The 21,674-nt window shown below is 48.5% G+C and overlaps 1 protein-coding gene across 1 annotated transcript in view; it reads right to left on the bottom strand.

The window, feature by feature from the left end:
- RNF157 (ring finger protein 157) overlaps positions 1–14,715 on the bottom strand; it is a 79,051-nt gene extending 64,336 nt beyond the window's left edge. Inside the window, exons 1-2 of the mRNA XM_065415828.1 lie at positions 14,628–14,715; positions 252–370 (exon numbers count right to left, since the gene is read on the bottom strand). Of these exons, the coding sequence (XP_065271900.1) occupies positions 252–370; positions 14,628–14,715 (207 nt within the window). The remainder of the gene's footprint in view (positions 1–251; positions 371–14,627) is intronic.
- Between the last annotated feature and the right edge of the window lie 6,959 nt (positions 14,716–21,674).

The raw sequence follows: 21,674 nt of genomic DNA, 5'->3' as shown, positions 1-21,674 counted from the left end.
TTGATTTAAAGGCCCTGGGGCTCCCAGCCACAGCCGGTGCCCCAGGACCTTTAAATCTTGAGAGGCCCCGCCTCTTTCCGGTTGAGGCCACGCCTCTTCTGGATGAGGCCACGCCCCCTCAGGACTCCGGCAGTACCAATAAGTCCTGTAAGTTACTTTCACCCCTGGGCCAACTGGCAATTCAAGCCCCATGTCTCACAATATCAGATTCCTCCCTAACTGCAAACCCAGCTGAATGAATTTCACTTTACCACTACAGGTCTGTTTCCCAGGAAGTTCAGGTCACTGTTCTCTCCAAAGAGGTAGCCCTCCGGGTGCGTGGAGTCGAACTTCTCACCTCCCATGATGAAATGGCTGGCAAAGTAGCTCCCTAAAAAGGGACAGAAGAAATAGAGGCTGTCAAATGCACTGAATGGCGCTGGAAAGTGAATTCAATAAACTGCTGAGCAATGAAATGATCCCAGCGATTTCCAGCTCAGTCACATGCTACCACTTGGGGCAATGACGCATCCTGCGGGCAGAGTGGCAGCGGAGCCACCACTGAAATTAAACACGTTTAGTCAATGCGCTCAGATTTTGCTTTGTCTGTGGAAGTGCTTCACTTAAATCCCCCAGGGCTGAAGCCACCAAAACCAGCTGTAACTGACAAGAGACCTGTTCAAAACTCAGGTTTCAGAGTAGCAGCCGTGTTAGTCTGTATCCGCAAAAATAACAGGAGTACTTGTGGCACCTTAGAGACTAACAAATTTATTAGAGCATAAGCTTTCGAAGAAGTGGGTTGTAGCCCACGAAAGCTTATGCTCTAATAAATTTGTTAGTCTCTAAGGTGCCACAAGTACTCCTGTTATTTCTGTTCAAAACTGCGACATGGTGGAGGGATGATCCAAGGTCTCAAGAACCAGGAGCCCTATTCTTCACACTGTCTGAGTAGCTGAGACAGTCCTTCTGCTTGGGGTCAGCACCACTGTCCACATTAACTGTCTAGTCTGAAATGGAAACTCCAGGGAGTTGTTCTGTTACCGTATTTTGGTGATTAGACAGAGTCACGGAAGAGAGGAGAATTTAAGGCAGCTTTTAAGAGACACCTGTCCTGATGTCAGCAGCTCCTCTTATCTAGCTCAGAGGAGGGGACCATTTTAATGACGCTTCCCCAAAAGGACCTGTCAGTAAGTAGCGCTCCCGTCCTACTCGGAACAAAACTGCACAGAGTCATCCTGGAGTCTGGTTTGTTAACCACGACACTTCCAAAATAACTCTATGCAAAACCCCAGCCTAAGTCTTCCCTCCAGGCGCAGCTGCTCCAAGGGGACTTTCCATCACGACCTGTGCACTCCACTCCTCCGAGTTCCCATGCGCTTTCTGCCAGGATGCCTACCCTACCGTTACCATCTCCCTTGCTCCTTTACCAGGAATATCAGCTAGCTACACTCAGGAGTCAGCGAAAGTTACTAAATGGCTTTCCCAGCAGGATCACCAATCAGGTAAGGAGGTGGGTTATTTCCAGCAGACACTGACAGCCTGGACGGGCCTCCTTAAACTGCTCACCGTCAGACTGAAAGGATCGCCATCTTCACTGGAAAGCAGACAGTTTCCAAGTTGCTACGAAGCGTGTAAGGGTCATTTCAATGGAGCAACCCCCTCCTCCCCACTCCTTTGTGTTTTTAAGCAATAGAAGTGACTTTGCCATCTCTTGGAAGCGGATCTGCAATGCCACTCCCTTCGGCTTTGTTTAATCAAATGTATTTATTTAAATCGCAATAAGGGAAATTGGACAAACAAAAGACAGGGGGAAAATCATCAGGATTTGCAAATCTAGAACCGCGTCCATTACATGCCCGTGAAATAAAGCATCAGTAGTGGTTGAATCAGATGCTCTGCAAAGAAATTAACCCTGTCCCACAGGCCAGCACAAGGCATAGGTGTCACTTAGCCCACTAGGACTTGCTTAGACCTTGGGTTTGCCCTCTGAAAAGGGGACCCAGTTCGGCCCTGGGAGTTCCACCCTAGTAGCAGTCATTATTACATCATATGAAAGAGAGAACTCCACATTTAAGGCTCTCTCATGGCAAACCTGATCCCTTTGGTCCCATTTGCTTCCTCAGAGCAGCATTATGACAGCTTCTGGTCCAACTGTTAGCCTGATTTTAAAGTGCCTCTTTGGTCTAGTTAGTTGCGTCTCTTTGCAACTGGTTAGAGTGATTGTATTACCCAGTAGCTCTCTTTTATCAAGAAAAACCTCACCGCAGGTCAGACTTTGAGATCCTTATGCAGATTTTACTGAGGGTAACATTTTCAAGAGCGCAGAAATGATTGAAGAGCCCAAGTTGTTTCTCAGGCAAATTCCCAATGGAGACAATGGGAATCTGTTTGCATAAGGGCGTAGCATGTTGGCCAAATCTTGAGGTCAGTTTTCATCAGTATAGGTACCTTAGTGAAAAGTACAATTAAGGTTTACCTCTAATTATGACCTATGTCTAGCACATTCTTCCTTCAGCGCCTGCACACTGCCTGTTAATGGACGCTATCTACTTGCCCCTGGGGACAGCAGATCCCCAACATGAGTTAATACATCACATACATTTCCCAGACCTCTGACACCTGCCCCTTCGCCCTCTAAACAATTCACAGATTTCACAGTAAAAGGTCAAACCAACTTTTAACGAGCTAGCCTTAATCCCAGCCTCGCCAGCAGGAATGGATAGCCTCTGACTTGCAAGAGATAATGTGAAGGGAGGATTGTTCTCCAGTGATTCTTCAGTTTCACAAATGGAGGGAGAGCAGATCAACGTTGGGGATTAGAAACAGAGGCATTAATCCTTGTAATAGACTTGATTTAATTTTTAGGGTTGCTAAAGAATACAGCAGCGGCAGCCCCTCTTCCCCCACCCCTCGTCCCATCACCCATCACGGTCATGCCAGAATGCAGGGATATCTCCAAAGGCCCTGGGAACTGCAGGAAAGGGAGCAGCTAGAGGTCAGAAGCTGAGTCAGTCTAGCTCTGCTGCTAAGCCAGTAAACACTGCCGGAATAGTGAGATACTGACACACACTAGGAAACACTGGGCCCATTTCTGCTCTCACTGACTCGCTGTAGATCAGGAACGATTCTGGTGTAGCCAGTGGAGTTAAAAACTGGTGTGGGATCAGACTCAGACCCTGTGTGTCTCAATATACCTGTTCAGTTCGAACAGTGACTGCCTACAACCCCCAGCTTTACACCAGCATGTCCCCGCAGCTTCTGGGGGGAAGGGGGCTCCGCCCGCGGCGCCGCCCCCGCAGCTCCCATTGGCTGCGGTTCCTGGCCAATGGGACCTGCACCTGCGGAGCCGGGTTAGGGTTAGGGGACATGCAGGTAGGAGCCGGGTAGGGAGCCTGCCAGCCCTGCAAATCCCCTCACCCCCAGCACCCGCGGGGGTCCCGGGCCACGGGCTGCCGCCCACCTCTGCTCCCCACCCCTCCCCAGGACCAGCAGGGATCCTGGGCCACCCCCCCCCCCAGCACCCACGGACTGCCCCCCCATAGCACCCATGCCCCCCGGCCCAAGTTTTAGTTAGGGATATATAATAAAAGTCATGGATGGGTCACGGGCCCGCGAATTTTTGTTTACTGCCCGTGACCCGGCAATGACTTTTACTAAAAATCTCCGTGACTAAAACGTAGCCTTACTTATAAACACTTTGGTGCAAGGACTGGTTCTCACTGTTGATGCAATGGGGCCACACCTGAAACTGGCCCCTTTAGGCACTACCATGTCACAAATAATAATACAATTGTTTAAGTAACCTTAACTTACACAGCTGTGTAATTAACCTTAATTTTCATGTTCTGACATTTGAGCGCTTTGCACCCTTTGGCACCCGCAGACTCCATGCAGATACAGGGGTCTATCCAGGCTGGATCAGGGCCTTCCAGGGGGTAGAAGGGTGTGAGGTGACATTTGACATGATTCTGAGCAGCAGCTAAAAGTTACACTGTGCAATTTACAAGAAGAAAACCACCAGACACCTAAGCGGGTACATGACGTAGCTCACAGCTGAGGAAGGCTCGACTATCAATTATTGATGCCTGCTGCTTTCTGGCCCCATTTTCCACGTGCATAATTTATAGGTAAGATGGTTTCACAGAGAGAAAGCCGCTATCTGAAGGAACCCAACAGTGAGCTGCCCTCAACCTTTGCTAAAACCGATATGGGCACATGTCTGGGGAGGAGGAGAGCGAGGATATACATCACATGGTTTCACTTGGACAGATTCAGTGACTTGGGCAGAAGACTAAATCATAGAAGTGCACATTAAACCTTCTAAGGGGAGTTTCCTAGGCCCCATAAAAAAGGTTAAAAGGGGGCAGCCTGCAGTAAGCAGCAGCGCCATTTATTGTGTGCGCTCGACAATCCTGGAGCCCTGGGTTCAAATCCTGATCTAGCACCAGATCCACTTCCCACTACGCTCAGTGGAAAGGCCCCCACTGGACTGGGCACTTCGACCACAGGGAGAACGATGGTCTCCAGTTACTTCTCAGTGAGCACGCTCCCCACCCATGATTCAGCCACAGGAGAGAGAGGGCTCTCTGCAGGGCAGGTGCTGCAGATCAGAAGGAAGGTGTCTCTTACCTGTGCATGGCACTCCATAGAGAGCACACGCAGAGCCGCGTGAGGAAGCTGGCACTGCATCCGCCCCGACAATGCCTGGTTCTAGATAGGGCCCGGCAGCCTCTCGCTTGCCTGAGTGACTGAAGTTCAGGGTGAAGGTCAGAAGAAGTCGAATGCCAGGGCCCAATGCCCCCGATGCAGGCAAGGGAGAGCAAAAGCTAGTGTAGATGGGGCAGCACCTCTCCAGAATCCCATGGAAACCCCTCTGCAGGACTGGGGCTTGGAGGCAGGGGAATCAGAGGGAAGCCACTTTACGTTGCTTGCTCTCATCTGAACCCAGGGAAGCTCAACACAGCAGTCAGTGCTACAAGCACTAGCTCCTATTCCCCCTGGGCACAGGGGTGGGCAGGGGAGTCAACGGCTGCATTTCTCCCAAGGGAGCAATGATGCTGGAAAAGCTCCCTGTGCAGGCTTAGACCTTCCTTCCCCTGAGATCAGAGGGATTTGGAGACTGTCCCGCCTACCTCCTCTGTTGTTGGCCCAAGCCCCTCCACCTTTCACATTAGTCCGGACCATTCTGTTGAGATAAAGGGTTGTCTTGTGGCCACTGGGACTCAGCAGCTCTGGGCTGTGTCCAGATCCACCAGATAACCTGTGTGACCTGGTGCAAACCAAATGATCTCCCTGGGCCTCAGTTCCTCATCTGTGAAATGGGGATATGGTGCATGGTATCACTCATCCCCTGGGGAGCCATTGGGGCTGCATGTTCCCACATTCACACTGCATTCCCTCTCCCCTTCATAAACACCGTCTTCCTTTTAGACGCAGACTCAGTCCTTGCGAGAGGGGAAATGTTGCCTTGTAAGGATGCCCAAGGAAGGTGTTTAGTTTTCCCAGATTTCTGGGTGGGGGTTCAAGCTGCTTTTGTTTTGTAATCTGAAGAGGAACCCCTAGATAGTGAACCAGGCCCTTGCTGCTGCTGACACCACCTGGCAGAGCAGTTACGCACTTTTCGTCTCTCTCATCTAGTTAGACTGTAAGCTCTGCCGGGCAGGGACTGTCCCTTACTGTGCACTTGTACAGCACCTAGCATATCAAGGCCCTGGTCTCAGCTGCGGCGTCTCGGTGCTACTGCAATACCAATAAATAGCAACACCACTCAGTCAGGTGAACCTTGGGGTTTGCTATGCCGCCTGCCCCCAGCTCATAGGTTGAAGGGGGATGTAAGAGAAGGGGCTGAGGGGAAGAGTTGCCTAGTGATTATGGTGCTAGCCTGGGGCCCAGGTTCAAGTCCCATCTCTGCCACAGATTTCCTGTGTGACCTTGTGCACTTAGTCTCTCTGTGCCTCAATTTCCCAACTATAAAACACAGATAACAGCATTGACCTACCCCACATGGGTGTGGTGAGGATAACTGCACCATATGCTGTGGTAGTGAGGGGTATATGACAGATTTCATTATGCTCAAAATTGAGTGAAAACACCCCTCCTTTTACCATCACTAATACAGGATCACTTTGGTACACAAGAAGTCAGGGTATGGAAAATAAGTTGGCAAATGGAATAAGAAAAAGCATTAAAGGGAAAAAATAAATAAAAGCATTTCCAAGCTGGTTTGTTTTTCTGTTATCAGGGAAAAAGATCTATAAACAACTCCTTACTGGAGGGGAAATGTCTATCTTCCACTCCAGCTACCATGAAATCATTTGGACACAAGCAACTAAAGCTCTGGATCAATGTGTGCCTTTGGATTTTTCTCCAGGTAACCTGGATAACAGCAAGATGTCTTGGCTCCTAGCTATGCTTGAGCCCTCTTTTCAATATCAAAACTCCGCTACTGCCCACCTACAAAACTCTTTGCTTTTCAACCCATAATTGAGCAGGAAGCCTTATAAATGTTCCATAGGCCCAGCAGAATAGCGTCAGTCATGGCAGAGGAGATTAAAGAGAGAAGTGGTAAATTGACAGTTTTGTCTCATCCACATGAAAGAGGAGACGGAGGAAGCAAATGGGTTGTGCTGGTCCAATGCTCCCCTCCCAATTAGGTGCAAAAGGCGGAGGGGGGAAAAGAACAACAGATCCATTGTTGCATGGAGTTTGCTGTCTCTATGTAGAAGTGCTCCTGATCAGCCTGTAGTGAGTGCAAAGTGAATGGCTCCAGCGCTAGTTCATGGTTTGGAGTATTAATACTTTGCTTCCTTTCCTCCCTTAAGTCACTCACACATGCACGGACCTAGGCCATGAGCAACAAGACTAGAGATTCATTCTACGCTGACACCCAGGTGCAGGAAAACTTGCAAACCCGGCTACCTTGACCCACCGCCGGTGAAGAGCTTGCTTTGAACATTCTCCCAGAGATCAACCCTTGAGCCAAACACTTTAACTGCCTGGGCACTGCTGGGAAGGGAGGGGAGGAGGGGTTTGAAGTCCCCTCTGTCAAGCAACAAGCTTCCTATTATTGGCTAATTATCATTCTTTAACCAGCACCTGCCTCAAGAGGATTAAAACCCTGTCAAGGATGGTTAAATTGTTGAGGGAGAGCCAGGCTCTAATAAGATCTAAAACTTCTGAGACCTCAAGGAACAAATGAAGAATACAGTATAAGCGAACTGCGCTATTTTAAAAACGCAACAGAAGTTTGAACAAGGCATCATGTCACCTGTACAACTAAGCCAAGCCTCGTGTATCAGCATCCCCCCGTGCCAACGTATTCATGTCAGAGAAGTCACACATGTACACAATGCATATTTGATCCAAATGATGCCACTAGGCTCCTTTTTGTGTGTGTGTGTCGAACACCCAGCAGTTGAATGGCTATAGAGAAGGAATCTTGGGTTTGTCCTGTTCTGGAAGAGATCTAATTAGGGTTCCACCTGCAATACTGTATACTCCGAGACAAAGAACTCCTCCATGGAGTACAGACAAGCGCAAGGCTAAGAAGCTGGCAAGCAGCAGGCAGCGATACAAGGCTAATGTGCTAATGGCAGCTGGGCTAATCAACTTAAGTGCACAAATAAAGCTCTCTTGCAAGTGTCCAATCGCTGTGGGTCTGTTTCCATTTTGCTGATCATGAAGAATTTGCTCGGGAGGAGGGGGTGGGTGGGGAAAGATAATGCCCCATCCAGCTCTATAGAAAACACTGCAGTTTAAACAGGAGTCAATTGACACCCTCCACAGACAGCTCCCTCATCAAGTGGGCTGATAGGCACTGTTCTTCTTGAGAACTCCTGTGCACATAAAGCAATTGAAGCCAGTTTTGCAGGTTTTCTAGAATCTATTGCTGACAATCATCTGAGACTGCAGCTTTGCATTTAATTTCAGCTCCAAATCTGCTATACCACATTCCTTGCAATACACACCATTCATTACACTTCATACTTAGGATTACACATTAGTTACATCCCATCTCTTAGGAACAAAAGGCTGAAACCACTTTACAGTTGAAAGGTGCACCATGGGGCAGTGTTACAGGGCAGATGAGAGGGTGACAATTTTTACAGAAGGGTTTGAAATTGAAAGAACAATGAAAACGGGCGGATGTGTTGGGAGCCCCCCCCCCCCGATTCATACTTTGTCTTGAAGCACTTAGCACACTGTTGGTGATGCATAAATAATCATATTGGGACTCCAAACACAACTGGGCCGGGCTAGTGCATTACAGCCCTAAAGGGAAACTGATTAAAAAGAGGTGAAACTGACCAGGCTACTGCCACTATCCAACCTGATCCAAGTGGAGCAAACAACATAGAATAGAATCATAGAATATCAGGGTTGGAAGGGACCTCAGGAGGTCATCTAGTCCAACCCCCTGCTCAAAGCAGGACCAATCCCCAGACAGATTTTTGCCTGAGATCCCTAAATGGCCCTTCAAGGATTGAATTCACAACCCTGGGTTTAGCAGGCCAATGCTCAAACCACTGATTATCCCCGCCCCCCCGGCTAAAAATGGGGATGTCAGTTACTTTTTTTTAAAATGCTGATTGGATCATCTAAGATGTCACTAATAACACACATAAGGCATTCTTCTCTAAATGTACAGTGAAGCCTCTGCTTCTGGCCACCTGCTCTCCACAGCTGTGTTAACAGCTCGCAAAATCTCAGTCCCTGTGAGATTTCCCAGCCAGAGTAATTTAGGCGGTAGCAGGGAACCCCCAGCAGCCACCTGCAAGCCCCTCCCGCCCCCGCACACACACACACCTGCATACATTGTTTGTAATCAACCTGTGCCAATGACTGCTGTTTTTCCTGTAGAGAAGAATGTCAGCAGTGTTTTAACTGCAAACTCAGGGCAAGATCATACCCAACCCTGTGCAGGCATGCAAGGAAGAGAGGTGGAGGGGGGAGGAGTTCAGGCACTAGGATCCTTCCATCCCACCTTTTGTCTGGGCAGAAACCTGAGGAGCACCTGATGCACCCCACTGTAAGGTGCAGCGGATGCAGGTGATTTTGGAGGCATCATCTCTGTCTCAAGAGCTGGCCTGATGCACGTCTACATTTCCTACTATAGGAAGTGGTTCAAAGCCACCCCCCTGTAGCCCAGGAGCGCCGCCAGCTTTTCTGCCGCCTTAGGCGGCGGAAGGTCCCGCCCCGAAATGCCGCCCCCCACAGAGGCGGCGGAAGGTCCCGCCGCCGAAATACCGCCGCGGTCACTGCCCCCCAAACTGTAGCGCCCTAGGCGACCGCCTAGGTCTCCGAATGGGTTGCGCCGGCCCTGCTGTAGCCCATTGTGTTATGGCTCATTTAGATTAGTGCAATAAGCCAGACAGAAGCCCTCAGGAGAAAGCCGAAACAGAAGAACGCTGTCAGGGCAGTCTTCTTTTAAACAAACAAATAAATAAATAGGCAGCCACAAGCCAAAAACGTGGAGTCCTTGAGTCCCTATGGCAGCCTGTGATATAACCAGTGGAACCTGTTCGTATCATTTGTATACCAATAGCACCTACGGACTCCGACCCAGTATAGAGCCCCATTGTGCTGTGCCAATGCATGAGAGACAGTTACTGCCCCGAATCTCTTCCCTCTATCTAGATCAGGTAGCCAATGGGTGGGAGGCAAAGCAAAGGCACAGAGAGGTTAAGTGACTTGGCCAAGGCCACACAGAAGGGCACTGGCAAAGGCAGAAGTAGCGCACAGGCTCCTAACCTAATCCCCTGGATCATACCACGATACTTCCTCTTCTTTTGACTGTCACCTGGATGGAATGCTCAATTCCATCAGCGTGCCAGCATGACTCAGCACATCTGCACCTTAACCGTGGCATCAAACCCCAGTATTTTGTTTGCACAGCATCACTGGTTGATTAGATCCCTCTCTGCTCCTCATGTCAGAGCCACCTGTATGCTCAGAGCACCTTAGATTCAGTCTGTGCATTTCAATAAAAACCACCTTTGTATACCATAGTAGGTTGGACACTGGGTGGGGGAAATCAGCTTGTAAAGATAAACAAGCCTCCTTGACAAATAGTTTCTGAAGCCAATTCCATAATGGATAAGGCCCAGTGTGACAGTGAGCGCCCAATTATCAGACCCGATGTGAACTCAGATCTCTGCACTGCAGGTGGCAGCTTTCACAGATTTTAAGGCTGGAAGAGTTTATTAGGATCATCTAGTCTGAGCTCCTACATAACACAGACCTGAGTCTCACCCAGCGATTCCTGCCTCAGGAGTACATCTACACTGCAATACTGATGCGGGCCAGCCAAGGGTCTTTCACTGCAGTGTGGACATACCCTAATAGTCCAACGATCTGAGGCTGAACTACACATCCATTAGAAAGACATCCAGACAGAGCCAGGAATAGATTTAAAGACTCCAGGGGATGGGGAATTTGCCACAACCCTTGGTGATCTGTTCCAACAGTTAGTTACCCTCATTGTTAAACACCTGCATCTTGATTCCAGTTGGGTTCTGGACACACTGACTTATCCCAGTACATACAGTCTTCAAAATTGGCTTCCACATCCCACGGTGGGGCTCTGCATGCGGAGATGCCAGCAGAGCTGCTGCACAGGAGATTTATGAACGGATGCTCCCCGTTTGTCTATGTGGCAGAGGTGAATGAGAGGAGACAGGCACAGTGTCCACCGTTACACCTATTCAGTGGCTCTAAACATCTCACGTGAGGGATGCAAGAGACGCTACAGCCACTCTTCCAGCCCACAGAGCACGGGGAAGGAGCTACAGAACCACAATCTAGCCCTGGTGCATCGCCCCCACAGGGCCTCCTGCACGCTTCACCAGCGTAGAGCGGGACTAGTGAGTTGAAGTAAATTTCACCCTTAAACCTGGGGTGCAAGCTGAGTTACTTGCATCTTCCAGCCAGTAGAAAGGAAACTAGATGCAACTGGGAGCAGAGAAAGGGAGTCACCTTTTCCCACACAATGAATAATAGCGCATTTCAATTCTTCGCATAACCGCCCTGACCCAGCTTAACGAGAAGCAAGAGGACATGGCCATATTTCATTAATATGGCTGCACGTGTCTGACGACTTGCACGCATGAGTAAAGCGCCTGAGTCAGCAGAACCATGACTTTGGCCAAAGCAGCGTCTCAGACTTTCAACAGAGAAACAGCTATGGCTGGGTAGAATAAGACTCTTACGCAGTAAGGGAAAGGGCAACTGACAAGCCCCATGCTACAGGCTGATCAGTTAGGCCCAGAACCCCTAAATCTATGAGAAAACAATAGGAGCTGCAAAACCTCCGCACCTCTGAAGCAGGGAACCAAGGACCATGCATACGTTCTGAGCCCCACCGCTCCCTCTTTGCTACAGCTATCGTGTTCCCCCACCTCTGGAGAAGGTTACTTTTAATAATACACCCATCTCTAGATTTACATTCCCAACTTTTGCATTTCAGAGAATGTTTACACTTCACACAAGCGATGCATGACACTTGTAGAAATCAGCACTACAAGCATCTCTCCCACCGCTGCCCAGAACTGTTCTTCTAACTCAGCTGTCCCGCAAAAATTGAAAGAAAATCCCACTTAAAACCACAAGCAAAACAATTGTAATCTCTCTTGGTCACTAGTCCCAGGTCATCTTAGGTTCAGATGGTGGTATTTGCTCCCAACACAACTTCTGGTAAACATCTGACTTGGTGAATTACTACTTCAGTTCCTGGTCCAGCCTTGCAACTTTAGACCCGAGACACACTAAAAAAAAAATCAAAAAAAAAAAAATCACATGGGGAACCCAGACAGTGCTAGAACCTGCCCTATTGCACCACGCTGCACTTGGCCTGGTAACAGAGTGCTCCAGTACCAGATTTGATACAGCGTCTATAAGTGTCTCTATAAGCCCTGACTTCTCCACCGATAACCTGGACCCAACCAATCATCTAAAACACCTAGCAGCTGAACTGAGCTTTGCAGGTGCTCAGCCAAGCAACTGAACTGAAGATAAGGAAGTCCTTCTCATTCATGCAGAGGTCACTCTATTGAGGAGTAGGAAAAAGACATCTACCCCCAGCACTGCGGCCTCCAGTCTATTCACTCCTTGACATTTTGAGGACATCAAATCATGGTAATACTAAACTAACCCATTGCCCTTCCTCAGCATCTTCCATCTGAGGACTGCAAAGCAGCTTACAGACATTGATGAATTCCGCCTCTCAAATCCCAGTGAAGTAAGTGGGGGAAGTATTATCACCCCCATTTCATAGGTAGGGAAACTGAGGCTCGGAAAGGTTAAGTGACTTGCCTGGGATGAGAGAGCCAGGAATAGATTCCCTGGGGTGTGGCCTCGGGGGAAGGGGCAATATGGGGGGTGGAGTCATGGTTTGGGCACCGGTGGCCCCCCCACTTTTAGGAAGCTTCCACCATTCCTGATGGGGATCTGAGGCACAGAGATTAAATGACTTTCCCAAGGTCATACAGGGAGTCTGTGGCAGCACCGGGAGTTAAATCCACATCTCTCAAGTACTCGTCCAATACCTTAACTACAAAGCTATCATTCCTCCTCTTCACAGTTTTCCTTCTGAACTTTAGATACCTACTGTAAATGTCACTCGTTTCCCAAAGATTTTCCATCAGGTCACGATGCAAAGCTTAGTTACAGTTAAGGAAGGCAAAATAAAAGGATGCAACAAAAATGACAGCATTTAAAGCGGCTCATGGGAAAGCGGAAAGAGAATCATCTCCAGCAGTCCCAGCACATGCCAAGCTCACAGTATCTATTGCAGTACTCAGGGACTCTGCATAACTCCCCTGGCTGTAAAAACGTGCGACTCCCATGTGTGCATCAAGAAGAGATTAAAACCAGCAGGCATCACCTGTTTAAAATGATGACCCCACCAGAATACACCTTGTAGTGTGATTGGTGGAAATGAAGTTGTTAAACGCCAATAACCAGACAGATGTTTCGGCAGGCCAATTCCAGCTGTGCTGGCTATTACAAAGGCAAGCACATATTTTCAGTACAGAAACACAGTTTATGTTAGCAGTAATTCTTTCTAAAAAGGTCCTTGCTAGTAATTAGCTAGTAGTTTCTTATAGCACTGAAGACCCTTAGCTTTTACCTTAACCTATTAATAATATTCAGTGCCTCAAGGCTCATTTTGCAAACCAAGTACAAATGCATAGTGGATCAAGACATCTTCAAAATATGCACCCCATAATGTAATACTTTGCACATCCATAACACCTTCCATCCAAGGATCACAAAACTCTTCATAATTATTACTGAATTTAACCCTCTCATAAGATAGATATTGGCATTCCCATTATACAGGGGGAAAAGGAGGTCAGTGACTCCTCAAGGTCACCCGCTTTTCCATGAGGAAGAGCCGAGATCAGAACCCAGAACTGCTGACTCTCAACGCTGTGTGGTTTCATCTAGACCAGGCATCCCGCCTGCAGGATCATGTCAGAAGCACAGGTTCATCGGCTAGGAGAATTGCAAACCACACTCACGAAATCTTCAGGGGAAGGGTTGGTCTCAGATTGGTCAACAGGGAACCCGATGGGAGTTTAAACAATGGTTTTAAAAATAACATGCAGCCCTGGTGAGTATCTGTAAGAGCACAAGCCCCTAGTGCCTTGAGTGATATTGTCACCCTGGGAATTATTCTTCAAAACACAAAAGAAAAATGAAGTGGAACATGATACAGCTAAGTTTTTAAAGCCAGACAATTGTTTGCACCTTGTCACGACAATTTATCAATGCAATCTGCTATTTAAAAGAGACTCATTAAGCTGGCAGACTGGAATTGAATCTGTACTTACTGAAGTTCTTATCAGAACCCAAAGTTCTTTCCTCGCTATTGCAATATTCGTAACCCGTTCTTTTCCGTGCCACACAAATAATGCATAACGCTGGCAAGAACAGCTGACGACACAGCTTTGCGTAATAGGCCAGAATTTTATAACCCCCATCCAGCATTTATGCATTTCATTTTTTTAAATGCAAGTAACACACGAGCCAAACATTCCAACCTGTGTGAACATACACAAGACACCACATTTACGGTTAATGTGTATTCCATGCATGCACATACAAAGATGGGTATGTAGCAATTCATTGTGGGATGCTGTGGTCCCAGTTCAGTTTTTACTAGGGACTTCAAAGGGAATTTTGCCAGAGTAAGGACTGAGTAAAACTCACTTAAGTCTCTGGATTTAGCCCTATAGCTATATCCACATTCGATACAATTAATAAAACAAATAGAATAGAAAGGTCATTTCTTTACCAGTGAGCACGGTGCTATGAATGTCACCAATATAATTCAGGCCCCGTGTAAAAATATTGCAGTCTTACAAAGTATATCAGCATGCAAGCAAGGGAAAAGAGGATTTAGGGCAGTCCAGACCTTTGAGAACCTTTGCCTGGAAGCTCATTCTTCCTGAAACAAACTCCACGAAAACTGATCAACTTCAGAAACTACTGCATCGCCTCCCACCCTGCAAAAGGACCGGCCCAGCCCTTTTCCCTCGCCACACAGGATGAAATGATTGCGAGACTAGTTGAGGTTGGAGTTACCTCCTGAGCATGCACAGGTCAGTCACATTGCTTCCCATATGTCCCCGCTCTTTAAGCCTTACCGGATTTAGGAGGATATCTGTAGACTGAATTAGAAGGGATGTCCACCTCTTCCACCCCTGCGTTCTGCCTGCTGGTCAGCGCCCCCATGGCTGAGCCTTGCAGAGGGGATCCAGGGGCTGGGCTGGGGTGTTCCTAACGGGATGAATGCAAGAGCAGGCAATGCAAGCGGGAGAGGAGGAGGAGGAGCAGGGCAGCCTCACAGTGTCCTCAGTCAACCGCACTGGCTTTGCCCACTGCTCCTTCAGTGGGGAGGCTGCCGCATTGACTCTCCTGCTGCTGAGCAGGGGACAGGAACAGCTGCCCTCACGCCCATCCCTTCCTCGCCGGAGCTGAATGCACGGGCTGGGCTGGGGCTAGCGGGGGCCCCTCCTGGAGCACTGCGGCTCACCAGGGGCGGGGGATGGTGCCTGCATCGCCAGGGCTGAGGATGCCGCCGCCGCCGCCACTGCTGGAGGGCCGGGAGGCAGCCCCTGCCCGCAGCAGCATCCTCTCCCCCTGCGCCGGCAGCCGCGCGGAGCCTTTGCACGGAGGGCTGGGCGCCGCCTTGACGTTAGGGCGGCTCGCCAGCCAATGGAGGCGGGGAGGAGGCAGCTGTCACTGGCCGGGCCGGGGTGGGGGCAGGAGCTGCCTGCAGGCAGCTGCACGAGCTCACCTGGCTGCAGCAGCAGCGCCCCAGCCGGGGCAGGGTCTGGGCTCGGGGGGCAGAACGGGGGCCCCGGCCCCGGGTCCAGCCCCAGCCCGGGGAGAGAGGAGCAGCCCCAGCTGCTCAGCGGCAGGCCCTGCAGCCGCGAGCTGGACCCAGAAGCCACCTGCCGGAGGTACCTTCTGTGCATGGAGAAGCCGGTGTGGGGCCCCTCCCGCTCTCCTGCGCAGGATTTCCCCGGCCTTGCCCGCTCCCCTCCCTCTGCGCAAGGGGCTGGAAGGATTCGCTAGACAAGTCTGTTCACCGGGGCTGACCTCCCGAGGGATTCCACAATGCCACACCAAAGGGGCACCCAATTGCTTACAGCACCTTCCCTATCCTGGCTGGGAGCTCACTAGACGGGGGCGATGGGCTCTTTCCACTGAGGCTAGACCGGTCTTGGAACTCCCTTTAAATGGGCCAAATGTGTCTTTTTTCACATGCAAAACCAGAAGTTGGGCCCCAGCCCAGCCAGTTGTTCCCTGCCCATGGATTGCACTGGGGATCCACCCGCAGAGCTCAGTGCAGGATCAGGGCCCCAGTACCTTGCTGATTATACTTTAAAACCTAGGCCCAGAGCCACAAAGGTACGTCAGCACCTAAGTCTTGGCTTTAGGGGCCTAAGCCCCAGTTTTGGCCAGAGAACTCCACCAAACCCTGTAGGCGCCTAAACGCGCTCAGCTCCTAAGCGGTCAGGGCAAAAGTTCCTCAGCGCCTGCATTTCTACCTGGGGGCCCGTGCACTGCATCTGTCTAGGCATCCAGACACCTGTCTCCACCTAACCCCAGAGCGATTCAAAACCCCGGGGAAGATAGGCAGGCAAACGCCTGAATTGCATGCAGGATCCAATCTGGTCGGCGTGCTCAGGGGCCGCCTATAGGATCGGGGCCCATTCAAAATCCTGCCAGAGGAGAAGCTGCTGCCACCCACGGTATAACTTTCAGTCCAGTGGTTAGAGCATTCATCCATGGCAGAGGGGGAGAAAGGATTTGAACAGGGGTCTCCCCCTAAGCTGCCTGCCTCCAGGTGGCTAGTTCCCATTTGTGGATCGCTAGCAGGGATAGGCATCTCTATTTAGATGCCTGTCTCCAAGAGAGGGGCAAGGCTTAGTACGTACCACTCTCATTGGCATCTCCCATTGGGAACTTAGGTGGCTCCTCGCCTAGCATGCTGGCTTTTGTGGATCCCATTCTAAGGTGCCTTTCTCCCCATTTGTTGTATAAGGAGCCTAGACACCTAACTCAGCTTTGGGGATCGTGATGTGTTCCTGCCCCTAAAAGTTAGGCACCATGCGCTTAGTGTCGCAATGCCGAAGTCCCTTCATAGATCCCACCCAGAGGCACTGTCTGTTCTGTACAGACGTGATAAACCAGTGGCTCTTTTTTTAAGTGTAGAGGTTTTACCTCATTTCCCCACCTACGTCCTTGTTTTGCATTGTACTGTGAAGTGATTGTCAGGCTCCACCCCAGAAGTGGCTGCATGTCATTGGTGCTCTCCATATAGCAGCTGTAAAGCACTTTGGGAGGAAAGACATTATAAAAATGTGAGATACCCCCTTAATGCTTCCTGGAGTTCCCATACATACAAACACACTTTTCCCCAAACTACTTGAGTATCAGCTCCAGAACAAGATTCCATGGGAATATGATGCCATTTTTTAAATATCATCATTCTGATCTATTTTCATATATAAATGTTGGAGAACAGAAACTTCTTTAAAAATGCTAGAAATTAATCAATCCTGCCATGCAAATTAATGGAGGATCACGTGAATTTACTTTAAGTTGATATCACAATTGCTACAAATACTAAATCAGAGAAGCATGTATGAAATCAGATAAATGACCATGTTGCCCTAAGATGTATATTCAGTGATGAATGAAACTACTAATGGCTTTTCTCTGCTCCAGAGGTTCCACATTTCTTTCATGTATAACTTCCTGTTTCTCTGAAGGATCAAGAAATTAGTGCAAACACCCAAAGCTCTAAACATACTAAATGCTGGCTGTGTTTCACTTCAAACAATTGCTTTTGATTCTCTTGTAAAGAACACACGCAGCATTGCCAACCGCAAAATCGTGAGTCAGGCCCTCAAAAATAATGAGATTTTACAAAAACAATAACTTTGGGGTTCCTTTTACTTGCCTTCTGGTTTTTGAACCTTTGGGGTACACTCAGGTCTCATTTTCAAGCTTTTTTTCTGAAGCTCTGGGGGTTAGAAACTTGCCTTTTTCTTTTTCTTTTTTTTTAAATGGAAGCTGAGTCTCACATGTTCACATGACTCCAGGAGCTGGAGCTTTAAGAAAAATACCCGCCCAAAAATGAGACTAGCAATCACATCCAAGAGCTGACAACACTGATTCAATGCCTGACACTGCAGTTCATGCAGAGGCAAGACACATGTCGGGATCAGACACTGCCACAAGAGTTTTTCTCCCATGCAGATTGCAGGACTGGCCCTTCGAGCACACTATATTATTTTAGTTCACTTTATTTTTCCCTGCAGCTTGCATGTTAATTTTACAAGCAACAATTTCTCCATGCCACCCACCCCTTTCCCCCCATGTTGACACACTATCTTGCATCTCTGTTTGCCAAACAGAGTCTTAGGCCCTGATCCTGCAGAAGGTCTGGGGAAGCAGACCTCCTGCACTTGCATGGAGTTCCAATGATGTCAATGGGTAAATCTGCCCACCCAGACCTTACAGCAGGACTGAGGGCTTATATTTTACTTTCCAGCAACCCTATGCCTCCTTCTTTTCATATCTGTTGAGCTCCAATATTATTATTTCATGGGGTAGCTACCCTCTCTTTTGATCCCCTTATAAAAACGATAAGAGATGGAGGATACACTCGGTTACATGGTGTTCTGTATTGCTGGTGGCTGAACACTACAATTGGTCTTTGTATCACATTTATTCTCTTGACACGCCAAGTAATTGCATTTCTATAGAAAATGGTTGGCAAGTATTTCCGGCACAAATACCCATATCTGCACACAAAAAAGCTCATCCTTAAATATTAGTGCAAACAGAAGACTGGCCTGTGAAAGTTTGCAGAAAAGGAGACAACACGGATAGATCAAATCACAAGTCAGATTTCACATGCATGTTCGAATTCTTTTGCAGCCATTCATCCAGCTCTAGTCCTGATGCTGAGCACTCACCAAGCAGCTATAACCTGGCAGCCAAGGTTAGGTTTGAGCAAATTACAGGTTAAAGGCAAATGTTAAACTTAAACCAGATTTTGCATCTGTTTTTTCCAGAATAAAACTTCATCGATGTTAGGGAATAAAAGCAAAACTAAGACTGACAGACAATGTAACATTGGCAATTGACATCATCACTAAAAGAAATGGAGGCGCACGAATTGATAACTTACGATTTTCTTTTCTGTGTACCACACCTTTAAGGTTGCTAGTAGTCTGCTGTCTGCAAAGGCCCCTGACATTTTGTGAGGCTAAACTGACAGTGTGTTATGGAGCCAGAGACGCACAATAAACTGCACTGTCTAACTGGGACTTTGCTTTTATTCCTGTCTTTGTAAACATCATTCAGTCTAGAAATACAGTCTGTGGCTGGGGATGGAAAACATAGCAGAAGTTATGTACTCTATATATTCTGCAAACCACTAATGAACTCAATGGGACTTCAACACAATTTGTTCTGCATAGGCAGATCCCTGCCTTTCAAGCCCCATTGAAGTCAATGAAGTCCAGCTGTGCAGAGCAAGGTGCAGGAGCAGGGCTCAGAGAAACTTGTGGGATCAGGCCCATGCAGCTAGAGATGGTCTGATCCAAAACTCCGTATCCAGACCTACCTGAATTTTGGGGAGGAGGGTCAGAATTCAAACCTGGATGCAAATTTCCCAGCTGGAGTGAACTAAGCATGCTGGATCTGCACTACTCTCAGCGTTGGCAGGTGCAAATGCCAGAGATGGGTCTGAATTTCAATACTCAGGATCCATCTCCATATTCACTTCTGTACAGAGAAAACCCCAGGGAAGTATAAACATGGGCACAGGGGAGAAAGAGCCAGCACATTTCATTAGAATGAATCCCATTAAACAGACTGCAGGATTTTACAGCAGACAATAATTCAAAGTTACACCCGCAAAGAGCCATAAAACACCAGTCATTATGCCCAGTGTTGGTGTTTTACGGTGTCGTACTGCAGCGTAGTATTTTATGGTGCAGTGCCGTAGTGGAGGAACGTTGTTCAAGAATATTGCTACAGGAGGATCTGAGTCTAGGTCTTTTTTTTCCCTTCCCCCTCCCCCCCTTTCAAAGCATTGCTTGCAGAATTTAAATACTGTATCTCGTCAGGCGAAACATTGACAGCCAAAACAAAGTCAAGGCAGATATAGCTGGGCCAATGTACAAGGCTCAACGTCTCTCGCTTGGGGGGGGCGGGAATGGAAGAGAGACAGGCAGTGTTTAGACTGACTGCATCTGTTGTGCAAGACCCGAGGGCTGAAGCACTAAGCCTATTCATCTAGTAGCTTAGGAAGCCAGCGCATTCATTAAAGGGGGCGATTGCCAAGAACTGTAATCCTGCTAGCATGTCTGTACTCTCTACTGCATCCCCCTTGCCTGGAGTTCCTGCTTTAAAATCGGATCTGACCCTCACTCAGCTGCACTCACTGCAGAGAAGCAGCAGTAAGTGCAGAGTATTAGTTGCTGACATCACCCAGCTTAATAATGATACAGCTGCCGCTCCGGCCTCATGAAGTGGACACACGGGAGGGCAAAACAGCACAGCATCTGGCCTGCCAGGAGTCGCAGATGAAGGCTGTAGGGAAACGCTGGCCTGTATCTTGCCATCAGTATCAAGTAGAACCCCTCACTGGACAGAACCCTCGGCTGCACAATAAAATACTCTTTTGAATGACTGGCTGGAGTTTCAAGGGGCAATGCAGAATGTTCTGCTAGGACCCACCCAGTCCTGCACTCCTCACCCACACAAAATTCCCCCATTGCATCAATGATTAGCCAGCCGAGAATCAGGCCCTTAAATGTAAACAATACTAAAATTAAATGTAAGGGGATTCTGATGCTTGAGAGAAGTGCTGGACATGAAGCGATTCTTCTGTATGGATTAATACTTAGTTATTTTCATGTGAAGATCACATAGCACGTTACACAGGAAGGGAAATATCATTACCATAATTTTACTGATGGGGAAACCAAGGCACAGAGAGACAGTGACTTGCCTAAGCTGGGGAGAAGCTGGAAAGAAGTTCAGATCTCCCAAGTCTAGTAGACTCTGCTGCCTCCGCTGAGGTCAACAGGCCTACTCCAGGGAGTAAGATTATCAGAATTTGTCCCTGTGTCCTTACATCTAATGCAATGTCAGCTCCTTCTTTAACCCTTCAGTGGTGATTGGAATATGCTACCTTCGCAGACAGTTTATCCCAGAGCACCCTTCCCTTCATTGTCTCTGACCCAAGCTCTCTCCTGTAAGAGATAAAGCTTTCCAGATGGCCTTTTGGCTAAGATCACGCACACTATCAGCAGCACATCTGACATGTCCTCTGTCAGGAGCTTGTTTGCTGCTCTCACAAGGGGGATGGGCTTAGCTATCTAGTTCAGTAGCTCTTTTCCATCTCTATCTACTATGAGTCTGTCCCATGACCTTCCTTTTTATCTTGTGCTGATTGAAATTGCCATTGGGTTTCTATGACTCTGTCCTTTCCTGGGCCTCCTCCTACCGCCCTAACTGCTCTTTCAGCAAGTCCTCTTGCTCCTCTGCCCATCCCCTTCTGTGTTGATGTTTCCCCACAGATCTGTCCTTGGACCTCTCCTTCCCCACCTCTCTCCTCATGACCTCCGATGGTCTCTCTCATCACCTCCGTGCCCGTGACGCTTGGATCTCTCTCCCCACCCCAGCTCTTCCTGTCTCTTCAATGTACCTACTTGTGAATGTCACACCACAGCCTTAAACAGGCCCTCGATTAAGTAGATTGTCTCATTTTTCCTCTTTACACTCTCCCCTTTCACCAGGGACAACTCCAGTCCCTTCCCCATCACTCAGATGAAGGGTTATCTTTGACTCCTCCCTTTCTTTCTCCCAATCCAGGACCTTGCCACATTCTGCCTGATAACACTTCTAAAACCTGCCCCATCCTCTCCAGTGTCTCTGCAAGAACCGTGGTTCTCTTTAACCTGCACCAACAGAACCGCCCTCTTTCTAACCCCCCTCCCACCCCAGCTTCCCACCTCTCCCCCTTCCATCGACTGAATATGGAGCAGCTCACTTGATCTTCTTCCTGGACGGCCTACCTAAGTCCCTTCACCGGCTCCCTCTCTCTTCTCACAGAATGGAAGCCGTTCCCGCTCGTTTCTAAGGCTTTGCTCATAACTACA

The sequence above is a fragment of the Emys orbicularis genome, chromosome 13 (genome assembly GCF_028017835.1).
Source record: "Emys orbicularis isolate rEmyOrb1 chromosome 13, rEmyOrb1.hap1, whole genome shotgun sequence".
NCBI lineage: Eukaryota > Metazoa > Chordata > Testudines > Emydidae > Emys > Emys orbicularis.
Note: the sequence above shows the minus strand (reverse complement) of the source record. Positions and strands in the feature narration are given on the sequence as shown.